Source organism: Centropristis striata, chromosome 18, assembly GCF_030273125.1.
Source record: "Centropristis striata isolate RG_2023a ecotype Rhode Island chromosome 18, C.striata_1.0, whole genome shotgun sequence".
Lineage (NCBI taxonomy): Eukaryota > Metazoa > Chordata > Actinopteri > Perciformes > Serranidae > Centropristis > Centropristis striata.
In genome coordinates, this window is record NC_081534.1 from 2,378,927 (window position 1) to 2,395,470 (window position 16,544).

At 35.6% G+C, this 16,544-nt stretch overlaps 1 protein-coding gene across 1 annotated transcript; it reads left to right on the forward strand.

Annotated features, from left to right (window-relative positions):
* The first annotated feature begins 2,455 nt into the window (after positions 1–2,455).
* On the forward strand, positions 2,456–16,544 carry xkr5a (XK related 5a). Its single transcript, XM_059357141.1, has 7 exons — positions 2,456–2,702; positions 7,240–7,423; positions 8,822–9,006; positions 11,230–11,442; positions 12,239–12,408; positions 14,296–14,407; positions 15,368–16,544. The coding sequence occupies exons 1-7, from the start codon at positions 2,570–2,572 to the stop codon at positions 16,312–16,314; spliced, it is 1,944 nt and encodes a 647-aa protein (XP_059213124.1). The 5' UTR covers positions 2,456–2,569; the 3' UTR covers positions 16,315–16,544.

Consider the following 16,544-nt stretch of genomic DNA (forward strand, 5'->3'; position numbering starts at 1 on the left):
ATCCAGCCATATAATCCTTACAGGTCAACTCAGCAGCTGTCTGTTACTGCCCTATTTGAAGTAAAGCCTTATCTCAATCATGGATTGTCTACTCTACACGGGCTGTAGCGTGTGAAGAATCAAGACTTTACCAGCATGGCCTGGGACCTCATTGATTTAATGTATACATCTTTGTTAATTTATTCTGTTGCTAACATTAATCTTATATGTATAGAAACAGAGATTTGTGACATTTTCTGCTTTTTTTTGTATCTCTGGAACATCTTTACAGAACTAAACATGTGATTTTGCATAAACGAAGTTTGGCTGTGTGAGTGTTTCTGTTTGTATGCGTGTGTGTTTTTAAGCCACCTATTTAAAGCGATAATGACGATACAGGCATGACTGTGTTAGTTTCAGTGAGCGGAGCGTTGGAGTGATTACACAGAGGAAAGCTGACTTGTTTGCTTGTGATGTACTGTATACAGTTGCCTTTGTGTGTGGAGTGCTGGTGCTGGTGACGTAGGTAAACATCCTGTTATGAGTATTGGGACACTCAGAACCAGTAAGTGCCAACCTTTCACTCTGGAAAAAAAACTAAACAACACACGACAAAATTATCTCCACTATCAAGATCTCGCTGCTAATTCTGTGAATGTACTTCCACATTTTAGTTTCAGTATTAATCAGCTGACAGTACATCAACCCACAACAAATGACTCTACAGTTTATTCCGAGACATAAACACAGATGTGGCAAAATTATTTCTGAGTAGCACTTTTACTGCTAACTGATGAGCACATTTACTAACCAACCAACTTATTATCTTTAACAAATGAGTGACTGGTTCACTAATAAGCTACAAAGGAATATCATAACACACCGGGGCAGAAGGTGTTCTGTGTGTGATCCTCATATTACAACTTAAAAATGGTGTCAGGTGGCGTAATGTTCAAAGTGGCCATCAAATGATGAGATAAATTACAACTTACAGAGCATACATCTCAGCCATGCAGATGACACACACCTGCTCAGGTCACAGCGTGCAAACCAGCTGCTCCTCTTACACCTATGCAGAAAAAAAGCAATAGAAGAATATTATCTATCTGTTAAATTCCAGTGGACGAAGCATTCAGATCTTTTACTTCAGTAGAAGCACAAATTCAATATTTTAGATATTGTGTTACATGTAAAAGCCCTGCAATCAAAATGTTACCTCAGTAAAAGTGGGATTAGAATCAGAACATAATGTTCCAAAAGTAAATGTAATGATCATGCAAAATGGCCCATCTCGGAATAATTCATATTATATTACTGGGTTGTAATAATTAATGCATGCATGTGTACATTTCTTAAATGTAGCTTATTTGCTTATTTTAACATATTTTAGAGGCTTTTAGAGGCTATAGTGGGCCCCCCACTCATGTATGTCCCTTAGAATCATTGACATACTGGCCTACTTTTTACTCTTCTATAGTCTTTATCATGTGATAGAACAACACAAGAGAAAAATATTTGAATACATTTTTAAAAAACACATGTAGATAGTTGTGTTAGATTAGAATGTAATCTATGATTTGTTTAATTTTTTAAATCTCTGGTTTCATCTATTAAATTATTAATAAATTAAGGTAAGATAAAATAAAATAAAATAAAAACAAAATTAAGTAACAATATAAATAAAAAGTAAAAAAGCTAGATAAAAAAATAAAAACAATAAATAAAAAATGAAAAAGTAGAGCATGATTATATATATATATATATATATATATATATATATATATATATATACTAATAAATAGTAGTAAATTAAAAAAAATTAAGGTAACATAAAAAAACATAAAAAAATAAAAACAATAAATAAAAAATGAAAAAGTAGAGCATGATTATATATATATATATATATATATATATATATATATATACTAATAAATAGTAGCAAATAAAAAAAAAAATTAACATAAAAGGTAACAAAAAAGGTAACATAAAAAAAACAAACCAAAAAAAGTAAATATAATAATAACAATAAAAACTAAAAAAGCTATGAAGCGATAAAAACAATAAATATATATGATAATATATCTATATATATATACACTAATAAATAGTAGCAAATAAAACAATAAATTAAGGTAAGATATATACAAAACAGACGAATAGAATAATAGAATAATTGAATAAATAGTAGCAAACAAATAAAAGAGAAGATGTTATAACACTGCATGATCAAAGAAATATTTAAAAACGGTTCAAATAAAAGCCAAATTAAAAAGATAAATCTTGTGTTTGCTCTTAAAAATATCAATTGTCCTTACGTTGTTTTTGTATTTTTCTTCTTAATTCTTTTATGCACCAATACAATGTCCTTGTATTATATCCAATGACAGCACATAGACAGTGTAAACTGATGCCCCTTTAAAAGCGCGCAGTGACGTCACATATTGTTGCGGGCCGGGGGGGGGAGCGGCGCGAGGAGGAGGAGGAGGAGGAGGGACACGCAGGGATCGGATGTAGCAGCAGGAGCAGGGTGGAGGAGGAGGATGCCCACGATAATGTCCCCGCTTTCTTCCCGCTCGCTGCTCTCCCTGTCATGATGCACGCTGCCGGGGCGGTGGTCCGCAGGATGCCGGCGGCGGCCCGGCGGAGCGGCTGCTGGGTGGCGGGCTGCCAGGCGGTCCTGCTCGGCGTGTCGGCGCTGGTGATCGTGGCCGAACGGACCGCTCGTAAGTGGGCATGCTAGTGGTGTGGTGGTGCGGGCTGGAGCTGCATGGGAAACAGGGCAGAGGAATGCTGGATCTGCTCGTTGGAATGAATGGAGAATGCTGTTGCTCAGCCATTGTGAACAGAAAGCTCCAGCAGGGTTAATGGTGACGCTCCAGCAAAGCTTTATGTTATTGAATTTGCAAACCTATAGCTGGTTTTTTAATGCATAGCGACTTTCAGGGGTCATAACCTCCGCAGTAAAGGCTGTCCTTGGTCCTGCACCTTCAAAAACATATCACTAAATAGCATATTATAATTATTACTGCTGTTATTTGGTTCCTTTATCTACACTACAGCCTTTTCATCTCATACCGGTATCTATTTGATTTGATTTTTAGAGCTGCAACAATTATTCGATTAATCAGACAATAATCGATTATTCAATTAATTGTCAACTATTTTGATAATCTAATAATTGGTTTGAGCAGTTTTTTTTTCAAGACAATAAGTCCAAATTCTCATATTTCAGCTTCTTCAATGTGAATATTTCTGGTTTCTTTGTTCCTTTATGACAATAAACTGAATATCTCTTTGGTTTGTGGACAAAACAAGAGATTTGAGGACGTCGTCTTGTGGTTTGGGAAACACTCATTTTATTGACCAAAGAACTAATCGATGAATCGTTTCAATAATCAACAGATTAATCGATCATGAAAATAGCAGCCCTATGTGATTTATTTATGTTTTATTCTAACGTGTACCTTTTTAACATATTGTAAGCAGTGAGTCTGAAGGAAATTTCGTTATCTTGTATAATAACAATAAAAAATCTATTAGTATTGATATGCAATTATGTCTTTAATGCACATCTGGAGTGTGTATAGCAAACAGTGTGCAGCACTCTCAGGTGTGATGATGATTCCCTGACTAAGCAGATCAATGGGCCAAGGGCAGGACAGAGAGACAAGGTGACTGGAGGTACAAAGTGTGACTTTGCCTTCAGCAGGAATATTATTCCAACAAGATCAAAAATACTGTACTGCTGCTTCCACTCCAGTCACCCTGACACAGAAAAAATACTTTAAATGATCAATATGTTATAATTCCCACAGTGCAGAGGGTCTTATGTATAGTCCGGCGGCTTAGGACCAGATTTGGGAAGAAAGGGGACACGTCGTACAAAAGCACCACATTTTTTCCACAATCTCTCTATCACTATAGGTTTCAATTTTTGGTAGGAGCCACTTCATCAAGATTGCAGATCGGAGATGGCAGCCATATAAAATCTATGAGAACCAGTATATCTTCTAAGCCACTTAGAAGGTCAATCTTAGTGTCAAAATATACATTTTCTGGGTCAAAGAATGATTTAAAGCTACTGAGAATATCACTAGATGATCAAATAGATATGTTCATTTTGGCCATGTATTTACATAATTATTAGATTCCAAACATTTTCAGCTCAGGATTCTCTTGAAGCGAGTTGCCTACCAGTCTGGGTGAAAATGAACATATCTATTTGATCAAATAATCATCTAGTGATATTCTCAACAGCTTTAAATGATTCCTTGACCCAGAAAATGTAGATTTTGACACCAAGATTGACCTTCTGAGTGGCTTGTAAGATGTATTGGTTCTCATAGACTTTATATGGGTGCCATCTCGGATCGGCCATCTTGATGAAGTGGCTCCTACCAAAAATTGAAACCTATGGTGATAGAGAGCACGTGGAAAAAATGTGGTGCTTTTGTCCAGCGTGTCCCCTTTATTTAGCTAAGCCGCCTGACTAGTATTAAAGACAAATAATTTGAGGCGGAGTTAAAGCCAGGGGTAAGACTCTGGGGTTTTCATGGTGGAGGTGGAGCTTATCACCTCATTGGAACAGCTTCCTCTTTAATTAAAGGATCATTCACTTATGAGCAAGGTGTATGTTCTCTTTCATTTCTCTGCTGGCTTGTGCAGCTCTCAGATCCTCACACGTATGCTGCATTTTATGTGTGGTTTCATTTATAAATTGCATGTCTCTAATAAATCAGACTGTACTTCAGGGCCGGTACCAGAGTAACTAAATACCTAAATAAGTAACTAGTTGTTGTTTTGTTTTGTTTTTTTTGTTTTACAAAATTGATATATTGACCTCACTGTAACAAATTGCTGTAAGAAAACAGCCAAACTGTGACAGTAACATACTCTTTTTCATTAAAATTGTATTATACTGTAGAAAACAATACATTCTGGGCAATATTTGTAGGAGGCTTGCCGTTTCCCATAAAATATATGATATATATATATATGTGATATTTTCTAAGTCTCTTCTTGTCCACATTTTTAATGGCTGTATTAGGGGTGTGCCATATCGTATCGTTGACGATAATATCGGTATATTTTTTTTATGGTTAAAAAAATGCATATCATGATATTGGCAACATTCCTACTTCTTGATGTAGTGGTTAAAGTTGTTTTAATCACAAAAAGCTACTTACTCCCTGTCGCTAAACACATGCAGCTTTCAAAATAAGAGCACAGTGTGTTAAGAGAATCCACCACAGAATTTACAAGAAGACTGTCAAAATAAGATGCCTTAAATAAAACATACAAGAACCTTTATTCTCCTTTACAAAATGTCATTAAAATATGCCCCCGGAACCCCTAAATGGTTATTTTTTTATTATTTGCTCATACTCGAGAGTAATTTTTTTTGTATTTGGCAACTGTTGAGATTTGCACTTCACACTACATTTTATTTATTTTTTAAAAATTATTTATACAGACTAAAAAAATCATATTTTCTATATCTTTATAAGTATTTCCTTTATCGTCAAGAATATCGTTATCGCAAAAATAGCCTGAAATATCGTGATATTCTTTTAGGGCCATATCGCCCAGCCCTAGGCTGTATTTTACTTAACTAACTCATTCAGTATATGGTATATTAAAATTACTGAGGTTACAGTGAAGGTAGCGCTTAATTCATAGTAATTGGCTTTCAGACAGTAATATGCTCTATTTTAAAAAATGACTGCATTGTATACTGCAACAATATTGCAACTAGCTTCAGCACTATACTGTGTTTTACTCTACTGTAAAAATCAATGAAATGCAGGATTGTTCTGTAATTCAGTATGTGGTTTTATCACAGTAACATACTGTAAATAAAGTAAATAACAGTAGAGGAAATGTAAAATTAACAGTAGAATGCTGGCAACCCTGCTGCCAGTATTTTACTGTTAATTTACAAGACAATTGTTTACAGTGCTTTTTTAAATTTTTTGGATATCCCATAATCTGGTGTTTTTCTGTCATTTTGAAAGATAATACTATGACATGTATCAACAGAGTATAATTGGTCCATTTTTAGCATTTATTAGTCATTTTTGACAAAAATCGACATGCTATATAGTATGACATTTTTTCGAGGGGGCCATTTTTGGACATCCCATAATATGATGGGTTTTTTTGCCAATTATGAACTATTTACTATACTACCACCTGTATCAACAGAGTATAACTGGGTCATTTCTAGCATCCAAATTTGACCTTTTCTGACAAAAATCGACATATTATAGTATTTTTTTTTTTGACATCCCATAATACGGTGTTTTTCTGACATTGTTTGACATATAATACTATAACATGTATAACATCAACAGAGTATTATTAGTCCATTTTAAGCATTTTTAGTCATTTTTGAAAAAAATCTTAATACAACAATCAACATTTTGTCATGTCATTTTTGGACACCCCATAATATGGTGTTTTCCCGTCATTTCTGGCCATATTATGATCTAATATATATCAACAGACTATAATTGACCCATTTGAAGCATTTTTAGTTGTTGTCTATACATTTTATGTCATACATTTTTTGGACATCCCAAAGTAACTAGATACAAAAGACTATAATTGGTCCATTTAAAGCATTTTAGTGATTTTAAAATTTTACCTTTTTTTGACAAAAATGGACATTGTAAATAAAGTATGACTTTTTTTTCTTCCATTTTTGGAAGAATCTCAAAATCTGGTGTTTTTCTGTCATTTTTTTCACAGAGTGAGTGAGTAGATCCTCACACGCACAGTTCAGATCGACCTAAAAAAGAAACAAAATGACCTGAAAAGACACAAAATTACCAAAAAGACACAAATTGACCAAAAAAGACACAAAATTACAAAAAAGGCACAAATTGACCAAAAAAGACACAAAATGACCAAAAAAGAAACAAAATAACCAAAAAAAGACCAAAAAAAATACACAAAATGACCAAAAAAAGAAACAAAATGACCAAAAAAGACACAAATTGACCACAAAATGACCAAAAAAAAGACACAAAATGACTAAAAAAAAGATACAAAATGACCAAAAACACTAAAACACATGAACACTTTAACACAGTGGAGACAGAGCTGACTTCGAAAATGATGGAAGTGAGTAGTTACCTTGGTACTTAGATAATTTGGTAAGAAATCTTGTTATTTTTGTGACTGACTTGTTGAAAACAAACATATTTCAATTGACCGTAAAGACACTTTGCATGTGTGTGTGTGTGTGTGTGTTGTTAGTGTTCTACTGTATAGGGTTCTACCTTTGGAACGAGGAGACGCAGTGGGCGGGCCTCACTCTGGGCCTCTTTCTACCGGGGACGGCGGTCCAGCTCCTCAGTATGAAATGGTACTACGATGATGGTGATGACAGGCGATGCTATCTCTCTGTTATACACATTCTGCACCTGGGCATCTTCAAAAGGTAACATCTTGGTAGCTCCACATGTGATGTTTCTAAATATAGCATCACCTGCATTTAATATGTTGTTCGGGGTTTAATCCAGCGTGCCCTTGTAGGAAACAAACCAATCAAGTATGCAGAAAGTATAGAAAGTATTGTGTCCCCCTCCACAAAACACTAAACAAGCTAAAGAGCAGCTTCAGCCACAGACTCATACAACCCCGCTGCTCCAAGGAACCATACAGGAAGTCGTTCCTTCCTTCTGCAATAAGACTCTATAATTCATCTACCTCTGCCAGAACCAACATTACTGAAATGCACTAAAATCTATGCACTAAATCTATGCATGACACTTTGCTATGTTATTAATATTATTACTATTATTATTATTATTATATATACTGTTGCTGCCATTACTATTATTACTATATACTGTAATATACTACTATTATTACTATACCGACTTGAATACATTTAAAAAAAACACATTTAGATAGTTGTGTTGGATTAGAATGTAATCTACGATTTGTTTTATTTTTTAAATCTCTGGTTTCATCTATTAAATTATTAATAAATTAAGGTAAGATAAAATAAAATAAAATAAAAACAAAATTAAATAACAATAAAAAGTAAAAAAGCTAGATAAAAAAATAAAAACAACAAATAAAAAATGAAAAAGTAGAGCATGATTATACATACTTACCAGCCTTATTTATTATTATTATTATTACTATTGTTATTATATATTATATTATTTTACTTGTAATTACTTTATTTATATTTTTCATTTTATTTTTATATTGTTTATTATCTATTTTTACATATTATATTATATATATTATATACTGTATTATTATTATTATTATTATTATTATATATACTGTTGCTGCCATTACTATTATTACTATATACTGTAATATACTACTATTATTATTATACCGGCCTTACCAGCCTTATTTATTATTATTATTATTATTATTATATATTATATTATTTTACTTGTAATTACTTTATTTATATTTTTCATTTTATTTTTATATTGTTTATTATCTATTATTACATATTATATTATATATATTATATACTGTACTATTATTATTATATACCGTCTAGTCACTATAGCATTGTTGCATCATATCACCAGTTTAATTATTACCATCATCTTGCCAACCATCCTGACAACTGCTGTTCTTTTTAAACTTCTTAGGTGTCCTTGTTCTATTCTGTGTTTTTTTTTCTATTGTTGTTTTTATTTATGCTACCTCAGTATTTTATTCTATTGTATTTTATTGTACTTGAATACCGGACTGCTGTGACAACCGAATTTCCCTTCGGGGATGAATAAAGTAATCTATCTACTCTGTCATTGAAATCTTCAATCTGTGTCTCACGTCTGTCTCTGTCTCCCTCTGCTGGCAGGTTGTGGGACTGCATGAGGTCCGTGTTGCGCATGCAGGGCTCGGTGGCCGAGCTGGGAGCTGCCGTCATGCAGCAGGCGGACGTGGCTGCTCTGTGGCTCCTGGAGGCCCTGGTCCTCACGCTGCCTCAGAGCCTGCTGCAGGCGTATGTGGTGGTGTCCACGGATGTAGGCGTCATGTCCCCAGGTAGACTTATCTCAGCAGGAATCATCTCATTCACAGCTCTAATGCAGGCCGACAAAGCTGTCTCCGGTTCTGCACCCACCTACTGAACATGATTCAGGCATACGCTAGGCAAAATCACAAAATAATGAATTATTATCACTAAGCTCTTACAGTAAGACAGGCAGAGTTTTAGGACTCACAAGAGAGAAAAAGAGAAAGAGAAAGAGTGGTCAAAGGCCAAATTTGCCCTTTTTGTCATCAGATAAACTCCAGAGACTCTGGAACAATTTACGAGAAAAAAGACAAATTTACGAGAAAAAAATCACAAATTTATGAGAAAAAAAAAAAATCACATTTTCGATCGAAAATTTCAAATTTACGATAAAAAAAATCGCACATTTCTGAGAAAAAAAATCACAAATTATATGAGAAAAACATCTCAAATTTAAGAGAAAAATATACAAATTTACGATAAAAAACTGTCAAATCTTTGAGGAAAGAAGACAAATTCATGAGAAAAAACTCACAAATTTTCCGAGAAAAACTCTCCACTGGCTACATGTTGCAGCATCAAATTCAGATCTCTAATGCTGGCCTACAGAGTTGTCTCCGGTACTGCACCCAGCAAAAGAACGCCCTGATTCAGGCATACGCCCAGCAAAATCACTGAGCTTCATGAATTATTATCACTAAGCTCATTAAGCTCAGTAAGATTAGTTATAAGATATAAGATAAGAAGAGTTTTAGGACTCACAAGAGAAAGAGAAAGAGAAAGAGCGGTAAAAGGCCAAATTTCCCCTTTTAGTCACCAGATAAACTCCAGAGACTCTGGATCAATTTACAAGGAAAAGACAAATTTAAGAGAAAAAAATACAAATTTATAAGAAAAAAATACAAATTTATGAGAAAAAAAATCTAAAATTTATGAGAAAAAGACAAATTTACAAGAAAAAAATCACAAATTTACGATAAAAAAATCACAAATTTACGATAAAAAATCACAAATTATTTGAAAAAAAATCACAAATTTATGATAACAAATCACAAATTTAAGAGAAAAAAATACAAATGTATGAAAAAAAATCTCAAATTTATGAGAAAAAGACAAATTTACAAGAAAAAAAACCTCAAATTTTCGATCAAAAAATTAAAATTTACGAGAAAAAAAATGTCAATTTTACGAGAAAAATAAAATCACAAATTTAAGAGGAAAAATCTCAATTTATATGAGAAAAAACTCACAAATTAACGAGAGAAAAAAATCACAAATTCACAAGAAAAAAACACTCAAATTTGAGGAAAAAGACAAATTTATGAGAAAAAAATCACAAATTTCAGATCTCTAATGCTGGCCTACAAAGCTATCTCCAGTACTGCGGCACAAATTGACCAAAAAAGACACAAAATGACCAAAAAAGAAACAAAATAACCAAAAAAAGAAAAAAAAAGACAAAAAAAGAGACACAAAATGACCAAAAAAAGAAACAAAATGACCAAAAAAGACACAAAATTACCCAAAAAAAAAGACACAAAATGACTAAAAAAAAGATACAAAATGACCAAAAAGACTAAAACGCATTAACACATGAACACTTTAACACAGTGGAGACAGAGCTGACTTCCAAAATGATTTGGCGACCCCCAGAAATCATCTCGCGACCCCAATTGGGGTCCCGACCCCAAGGTTGAGAACAGCTGCCTTATAGAATCCTCACTAGACCTTATTGCTGCACTAACGCCTCTTATCACACTAGACCTTCATTGTTTCCCTTTTTTGTCCTGCAAGTCGCTTTGGATAAAATCATCTGCTGAATGACTAAATGTAAGTTTATTGTTTAAGTCAATTAGTCTGGCGGCTTAGGACCAGATTTGATTTTTTTTTTTCCCACATGCTCTCCATGACCATAGGTTTCAATTTTTGGTAGGAGCCACTTCATCAAGATTCCGGAATGGATATGGCACCCACATAAAGTCTATGAGAACCAGTATATCTTCCAAGCCACTTAAAATGTCAATCTTGGTGTCAAAAAATACATTTTCTGGGTCAAAGAATGATTTAAAGCCCTTGAGAATATCAGTAGGTTATTACTTTTGCCAACAATACTTTATTTGGTTCATTTTGACAATAGATGACCATATATACACCATTGTAGATTATGCACAACATATTTTTAAATTGTCGCAGTGTCAGAACAAGAGATTAAGGTTTTCTTTTCTTTTCTGTTGATCTGTTTTTCCCTTCAGTGGCCTATTGCTGTGGCCTGTGCGTGCTGTCTATTTCCTGGGCCCTGGTGCTGTACAGCAGAGCCTGCTGTCTGATACGGCCGGGCCACCTGGCCATGCCTCCGGCGGCCCTGCTGTGCCAGCTGGTGTGGAGGGCAGGCATGCTGGCTGCAAGGGTGACTTGCCTCATGTTCTTTGCCAGAGTCTTTAACTGGTGGGTCTGTGGAGTGGCAGGTGAGCAGCTTATGTGTAGCTGACACTTAACCCTCTATGGTACGCATTAAGATGCCAGTTAGGAAAAAAATGTTTGGAGTGTTTTTTTTGTCTTAAAATAGACTAAGGCCCCGTTTACACGAGGACGCTCGCGGGTGAAAACGACAAAATATTTTATCGGAAGTGCCTTTTGTTTAGACGGTGACGGCGTTTTGGGGGCTAAGTTAGCTAAGTAGTTAGCTTAGCAAACTACTTGGCTAAATACTTAGCCAATAAGTGTACTTAGCTAACTTATTGGCTAAGTAGCTTGCCAAGCTAACTACTTAGCTAACTTATTGGCTAAGTAGCTTTCCAAGCTAACTACATAGCTAACCTCTTGGCTAAGTTTTTAGCTAAGTAGCTTGTTAAGCTAACTACTCAGCTAACTTATTGATGATCAAAAACAAACTAATTGGGGAAAACCTGGAATACTGAACGATGAAAATAATTCATTGCAAAGATATAGAACATTAAAAACTCATACATATCGGGTCACTTTAGACCCATGTTGTGCATCAAAGGGTTAAGTTAGCGGCTGTGTAAACTTAAACAGGTCTGCGGCCTCTGTCCTCCTGCCTGCTCCTCCAAACTGGGAGCGTGCAGGTTGCATCCATCCCTACTATCCCTTTAAGTTAATGAGTGATGTAATGATGCTCAGAATGATGCAGCATGTCCTCTTAATCCAGTTTTTCACTTGCTCCTCTGCAACACTGATACACTGCATATGGATTCCCTATTGCGCTTGTATCTCCTGCTCTATTTATACGTTGACCTCCAGGTTTCCACTGGCTCACGGCCTCCTTCTGGCTGGTATCACAGCAACCAGACATCTGCACCGGCCCCTGGTGTTGGCGTGCCTTTAATGGCGTCATGGGGCTCGTCCACGTCTTCCTCTTCCTCAACGTCAAAGATGGACCTTCGCGTTACCGCATGGCCAGTTTTTATGCAGTAAGACGTGACTTTTGAGTTTGACTGTATGTTGTTATGTATTCCACGTACAGCACCGCCTCATTGACCTACACACACATACACACACAGCCAGTGGTGGAACGTAACTAAGTACATTTACTACAGTACTGTACTTTAGTAAAATTTTTAGGTACTTGAACTTTACGTGAGTATTTTCATTGGTAACACTTTATATTAAGGAACATACATATTCAACATTAATTAGTTGCTTATTAGCATGCAAATAAGTAACATATTGGCTATTAATTAGTCATTATTAAGTAGTTATTAATGCCTTATTCTGCATGGCCTTATTATACCACCGGTAAGACATTAACTAAGAGTTTTCCCTCAATAACCTCAGAATTATTGCTTATTATTAGTAAGAAAGGAAGTTGTTAATACTACTTAATAATGACTAATTAATATCTTACTTATTTGCATGCTAACAAGCAACTAATTAATGTTGAATATGTGTACCTTAATAAAAAGTTTTACCATTTTATGTAACTTTATACTTCTACTCCAGTACATATTGAGGCAAATATTGTACTTTTTACTCCATTACATTTAGCTGACAGCTTTAGATACTTTTCAGGTTGAGATTTAACATAAAAAACATGATAAATTAAAAGTTATTATATGTTTTTTTTAAATGAAAATGCACAACAGTTAACAGTTTATTATTAAGTAGTTAAAATTAGCCCTATCTTTACAAAATTAATAATAATAATAATAATAATAATAATAATAATAATCTATTTCTAAATAATGTATTTAGAATATATAAAGCAATCTGAGTGGGTCCATTCTGCATAACGAGTACTTTTACTTTTGATGCTGATACTTTTGTACTTTTACTTCAGTGTGTAACTAAGTACATTTATTCAAGTATAATTTTGAGGTACTTGTACTTTACTTAGTAAATAATTTTATGTAACTTTATACTTCTACTCCAGTACATATTGAGGCAAATATTCTACTTTTTACTCCACTACATTTATCTGACAGCTTTAGATACTTTTCAGGTTGAGATTTAACATAAAACACATCAAACAAACTAATTTAGACGTATTTTTAATTAAATAACAGATAGTTAAAAGGAGCCCTACCTTGACAACATTAATTAAAATGCTGCTTATATAAATGTATCAATAGTAATAATGCATTAATTTATCTGGAATATATAAAACAACCTGAGTTTGTCCATTCTGCATAATTAATACTTTTCCTTTGATACTTTAAGTACATTTTGATGCTGATACTTTTGTACTTTTACTTCAGTAAATTTTGAATGCAGGACTTTTACTGTCTTAAAAACTTTATACTTGTACTCCACTAAATTTTGAGGCAAATATTGTACGTTTTACTCCAATGCATTTAGCTGACAGCTTTGGTTACTGGACACTTTTTGGATCAATATTTAACATGACAAAAATTATAAATTTAAAGTGATTAGAACTTTGTTTTTAAATGATACCATATAACAGTATATGCAGTAGTTAAAATTATTCTTTACAAAATTAAATGCTGCTTACATAAATGCATCAATACAAATAACCCAATAATATATTTAGAATATATAAAAAAATCTGAGAGGGTCCATTCTGCATAACGAGTACTTTTACTTTTGAAACTTTAAGTACATTTTGATGCTGATACTTTTGTACTTTTACTTCAGTAAGTTTTGAATGCAGGACTTTTACTGTAGTGGAGTAATTTCACAGTGTAGTATTAGTACTTTTACTGAAGTAAAAGATCTGAATACTTGCACTGCACACACAGACACACAGGCAGATAAGTTGCATCGTCATCCTCACCTCTAGCTCACAGTGACGCAAAGCTGCCTGCAGATGACTGATGGTGTGACCTTCTCTCCTCCTTCAGTTCATGTTCATAGAGAACGCCACTCTGCTGCTGGCCGCCTCCGACTTCCTCAGCGAAGCATCATGGGACAGCGTCACCCTGCCCACCACGGTGCTGTGTAGCTTTCTCCTTGGTGAGTCACTCCGTCTATCTGCGCTCCCTTTTTCTCTGGAACAGATCTGTCTAACATGTTTTCATGTTCAGTGGTTATTAGACTAGTGCCAAAACATCTATTAGTTTCTGTTGTATCTGAGTAATAAAACCCAGATGGTGATTCAAACTAACGGCTACACAGCCCTATAAAGTCTAACTGCAGTAACTATGCAAAGGGTCAAACTGAGAAAAACTGCTTTAACGTTTTTTTAACGCGTTTTAACCGGCCAGCCAAATTGGTTACATGTAGATAAGTAATATGACACTTATTTCTACATGTATTGATGATGTCATTTTTAAGCTACAAAATCATGATAATTTATTTGACCTTTGACCTTAAAAACCTAGTTACTGCATTGCTGTAAAAGGTTCTAATAGTAATGCAGAAACAGAGTGCAGTAACAACAATGTTGTTGTTCTTCTTTCAGCTTTTATATTTTGTTTTCAGTGAATAAACATTTTCAGATTGGTTTTGTGATAAGTGTATTTAAAAGTGTTTAACAACTCTATTCAAAGATTTGTGTATTTTAGACTTAATATTATGATGAAATGTTATATTTTAGCCTTAATATAATTTGATCTCACTTTTTTTACTTCATCATCTAGATAATAATTTCCCTTTCAAATAAACTTCAATTTAACTTTAAATTAGTATGTATATCCAAAGCAGACTGTGGTAAGTGCAATTACTGCTTGGTTTTGAGTTGGATTTTGTGGTTTTTATATCATTATTTCTCTGAAATAAAGCAAAATTGAAATCTAAAACTTTGTCATAAGATAAGATAGACATCAAGGAGTTCATTTTTAGTTATAACAAAAATGTAGTTACTGCGGTTAGACTTTGTAGGGCAGTATAGTACAGTATTGAATACTGAGTACAAGCATACTAAAACCTTTTAAGTGAACTAAAATCCACTGTGTCCTGTCCCCTGCTTCCCAGGCGCTACCTCTCTGGTCCTCTACTACCGCTTCCTGCACCCCAAGTCCACCGAGATCTCCCAGGGCACCAACCACAACCACATGGGCAGCACCTGTATAGAACGAGGGGAGTCCTCCTTCTCTTTCGGGGACAAAAGCCTGCCAGCTGCCTCCATCCAGAACCACGGCAGCTTCTCCCTCTCAGGCGTGGCCGGTTCTCTGCTGGAGCACCCAGGAACCTGCGGGGGCCGGGCTAACAGCTCCTGCCCCTGCTATCACCACCACTGGCTCCTAATCCGCTTGGCTCTGAAAACAGGAGACCTGGGGAAGATCAACCGGGCGTACGGGGCCGGAGGAGCAGCAGCTATCCTGGACCTGGAGGAGTACAACCAAGAGTTTAAGAGTCAAGAGGGCTTGACTATCACAGCAGGAGGCAGCTGCGAGGGGGTCTCCACTTCAGAGTCTCAGGGGAAAGGCCTGGCTCCTCTCTCGGACTGCAAGGACGAGTTCCAGAGTGTGAGCGAGCCCACGTCGACGGAGCAGCCCGAAGAAGAGGACGACAGTCTGGAGATGGAGAGCCCCATGGAGTCACCCACATCCGACTTCAAACGGAGTTCACCGGAGGGCAAGTCTGTGTTTGGAGACAGTCCGGAGCCGTACTTCTGCCCCACGGAGTCAAGTTCCACCTTATATTTCAGCGCAGATCCTCAGTCTCCCAGCAGTGCCAGTAACCCCCGTTTGGACCGGGACATGGGGGGTCTGGAGCAGGGGGTCCGCCTCAACTCAATCCCCAGCGATCCAGCCCTCCACAGAGATATCCGTGGGCTCATGGGCCGGGTCGGCCCACGCTGTACTTCCACTCCTAAACTGGACTCTGGAGTGCTGGACTCCCCATCAAGTGTCCCTCATCTCACAGGTCCCAGGAGGCAGCTGATCATGTCCCGGAGAGATGAAGAGGATAACTTCTAAGTTTATCAGGAAAAGAGCAACAGCAAGTTATCCAACATTACAGAAGTACACCAGCTTTTTGGAAGGCTGCTTTTCCATCTGCTCAGAGCTGCAGGATGAGAATTCACCTCTTATTACACTGTGGGGGCACAGCATATGCAGCAATTTTGGTATAATGCTTAGCTAGCCTATATTCTTCTCAAATCATAACTATTTTCTAAAAGCATTGCTTTGCCCAAGGCACACAGAGG

Bases quoted from the DNA above. Each gene is read 5' to 3' on its own strand.
- xkr5a (XM_059357141.1), top strand. From the start codon at position 2,570: ATGATGCACGCTGCCGGGGCGGTGGTCCGCAGGATGCCGGCGGCGGCC. The intron at 7,424-8,821 runs GTAACATCTTGG...CTCTGCTGGCAG, and splicing joins CACCTGGGCATCTTCAAAAG to GTTGTGGGACTGCATGAGGT. The intron at 11,443-12,238 runs GTGAGCAGCTTA...GTTGACCTCCAG, and splicing joins GTGGGTCTGTGGAGTGGCAG to GTTTCCACTGGCTCACGGCC.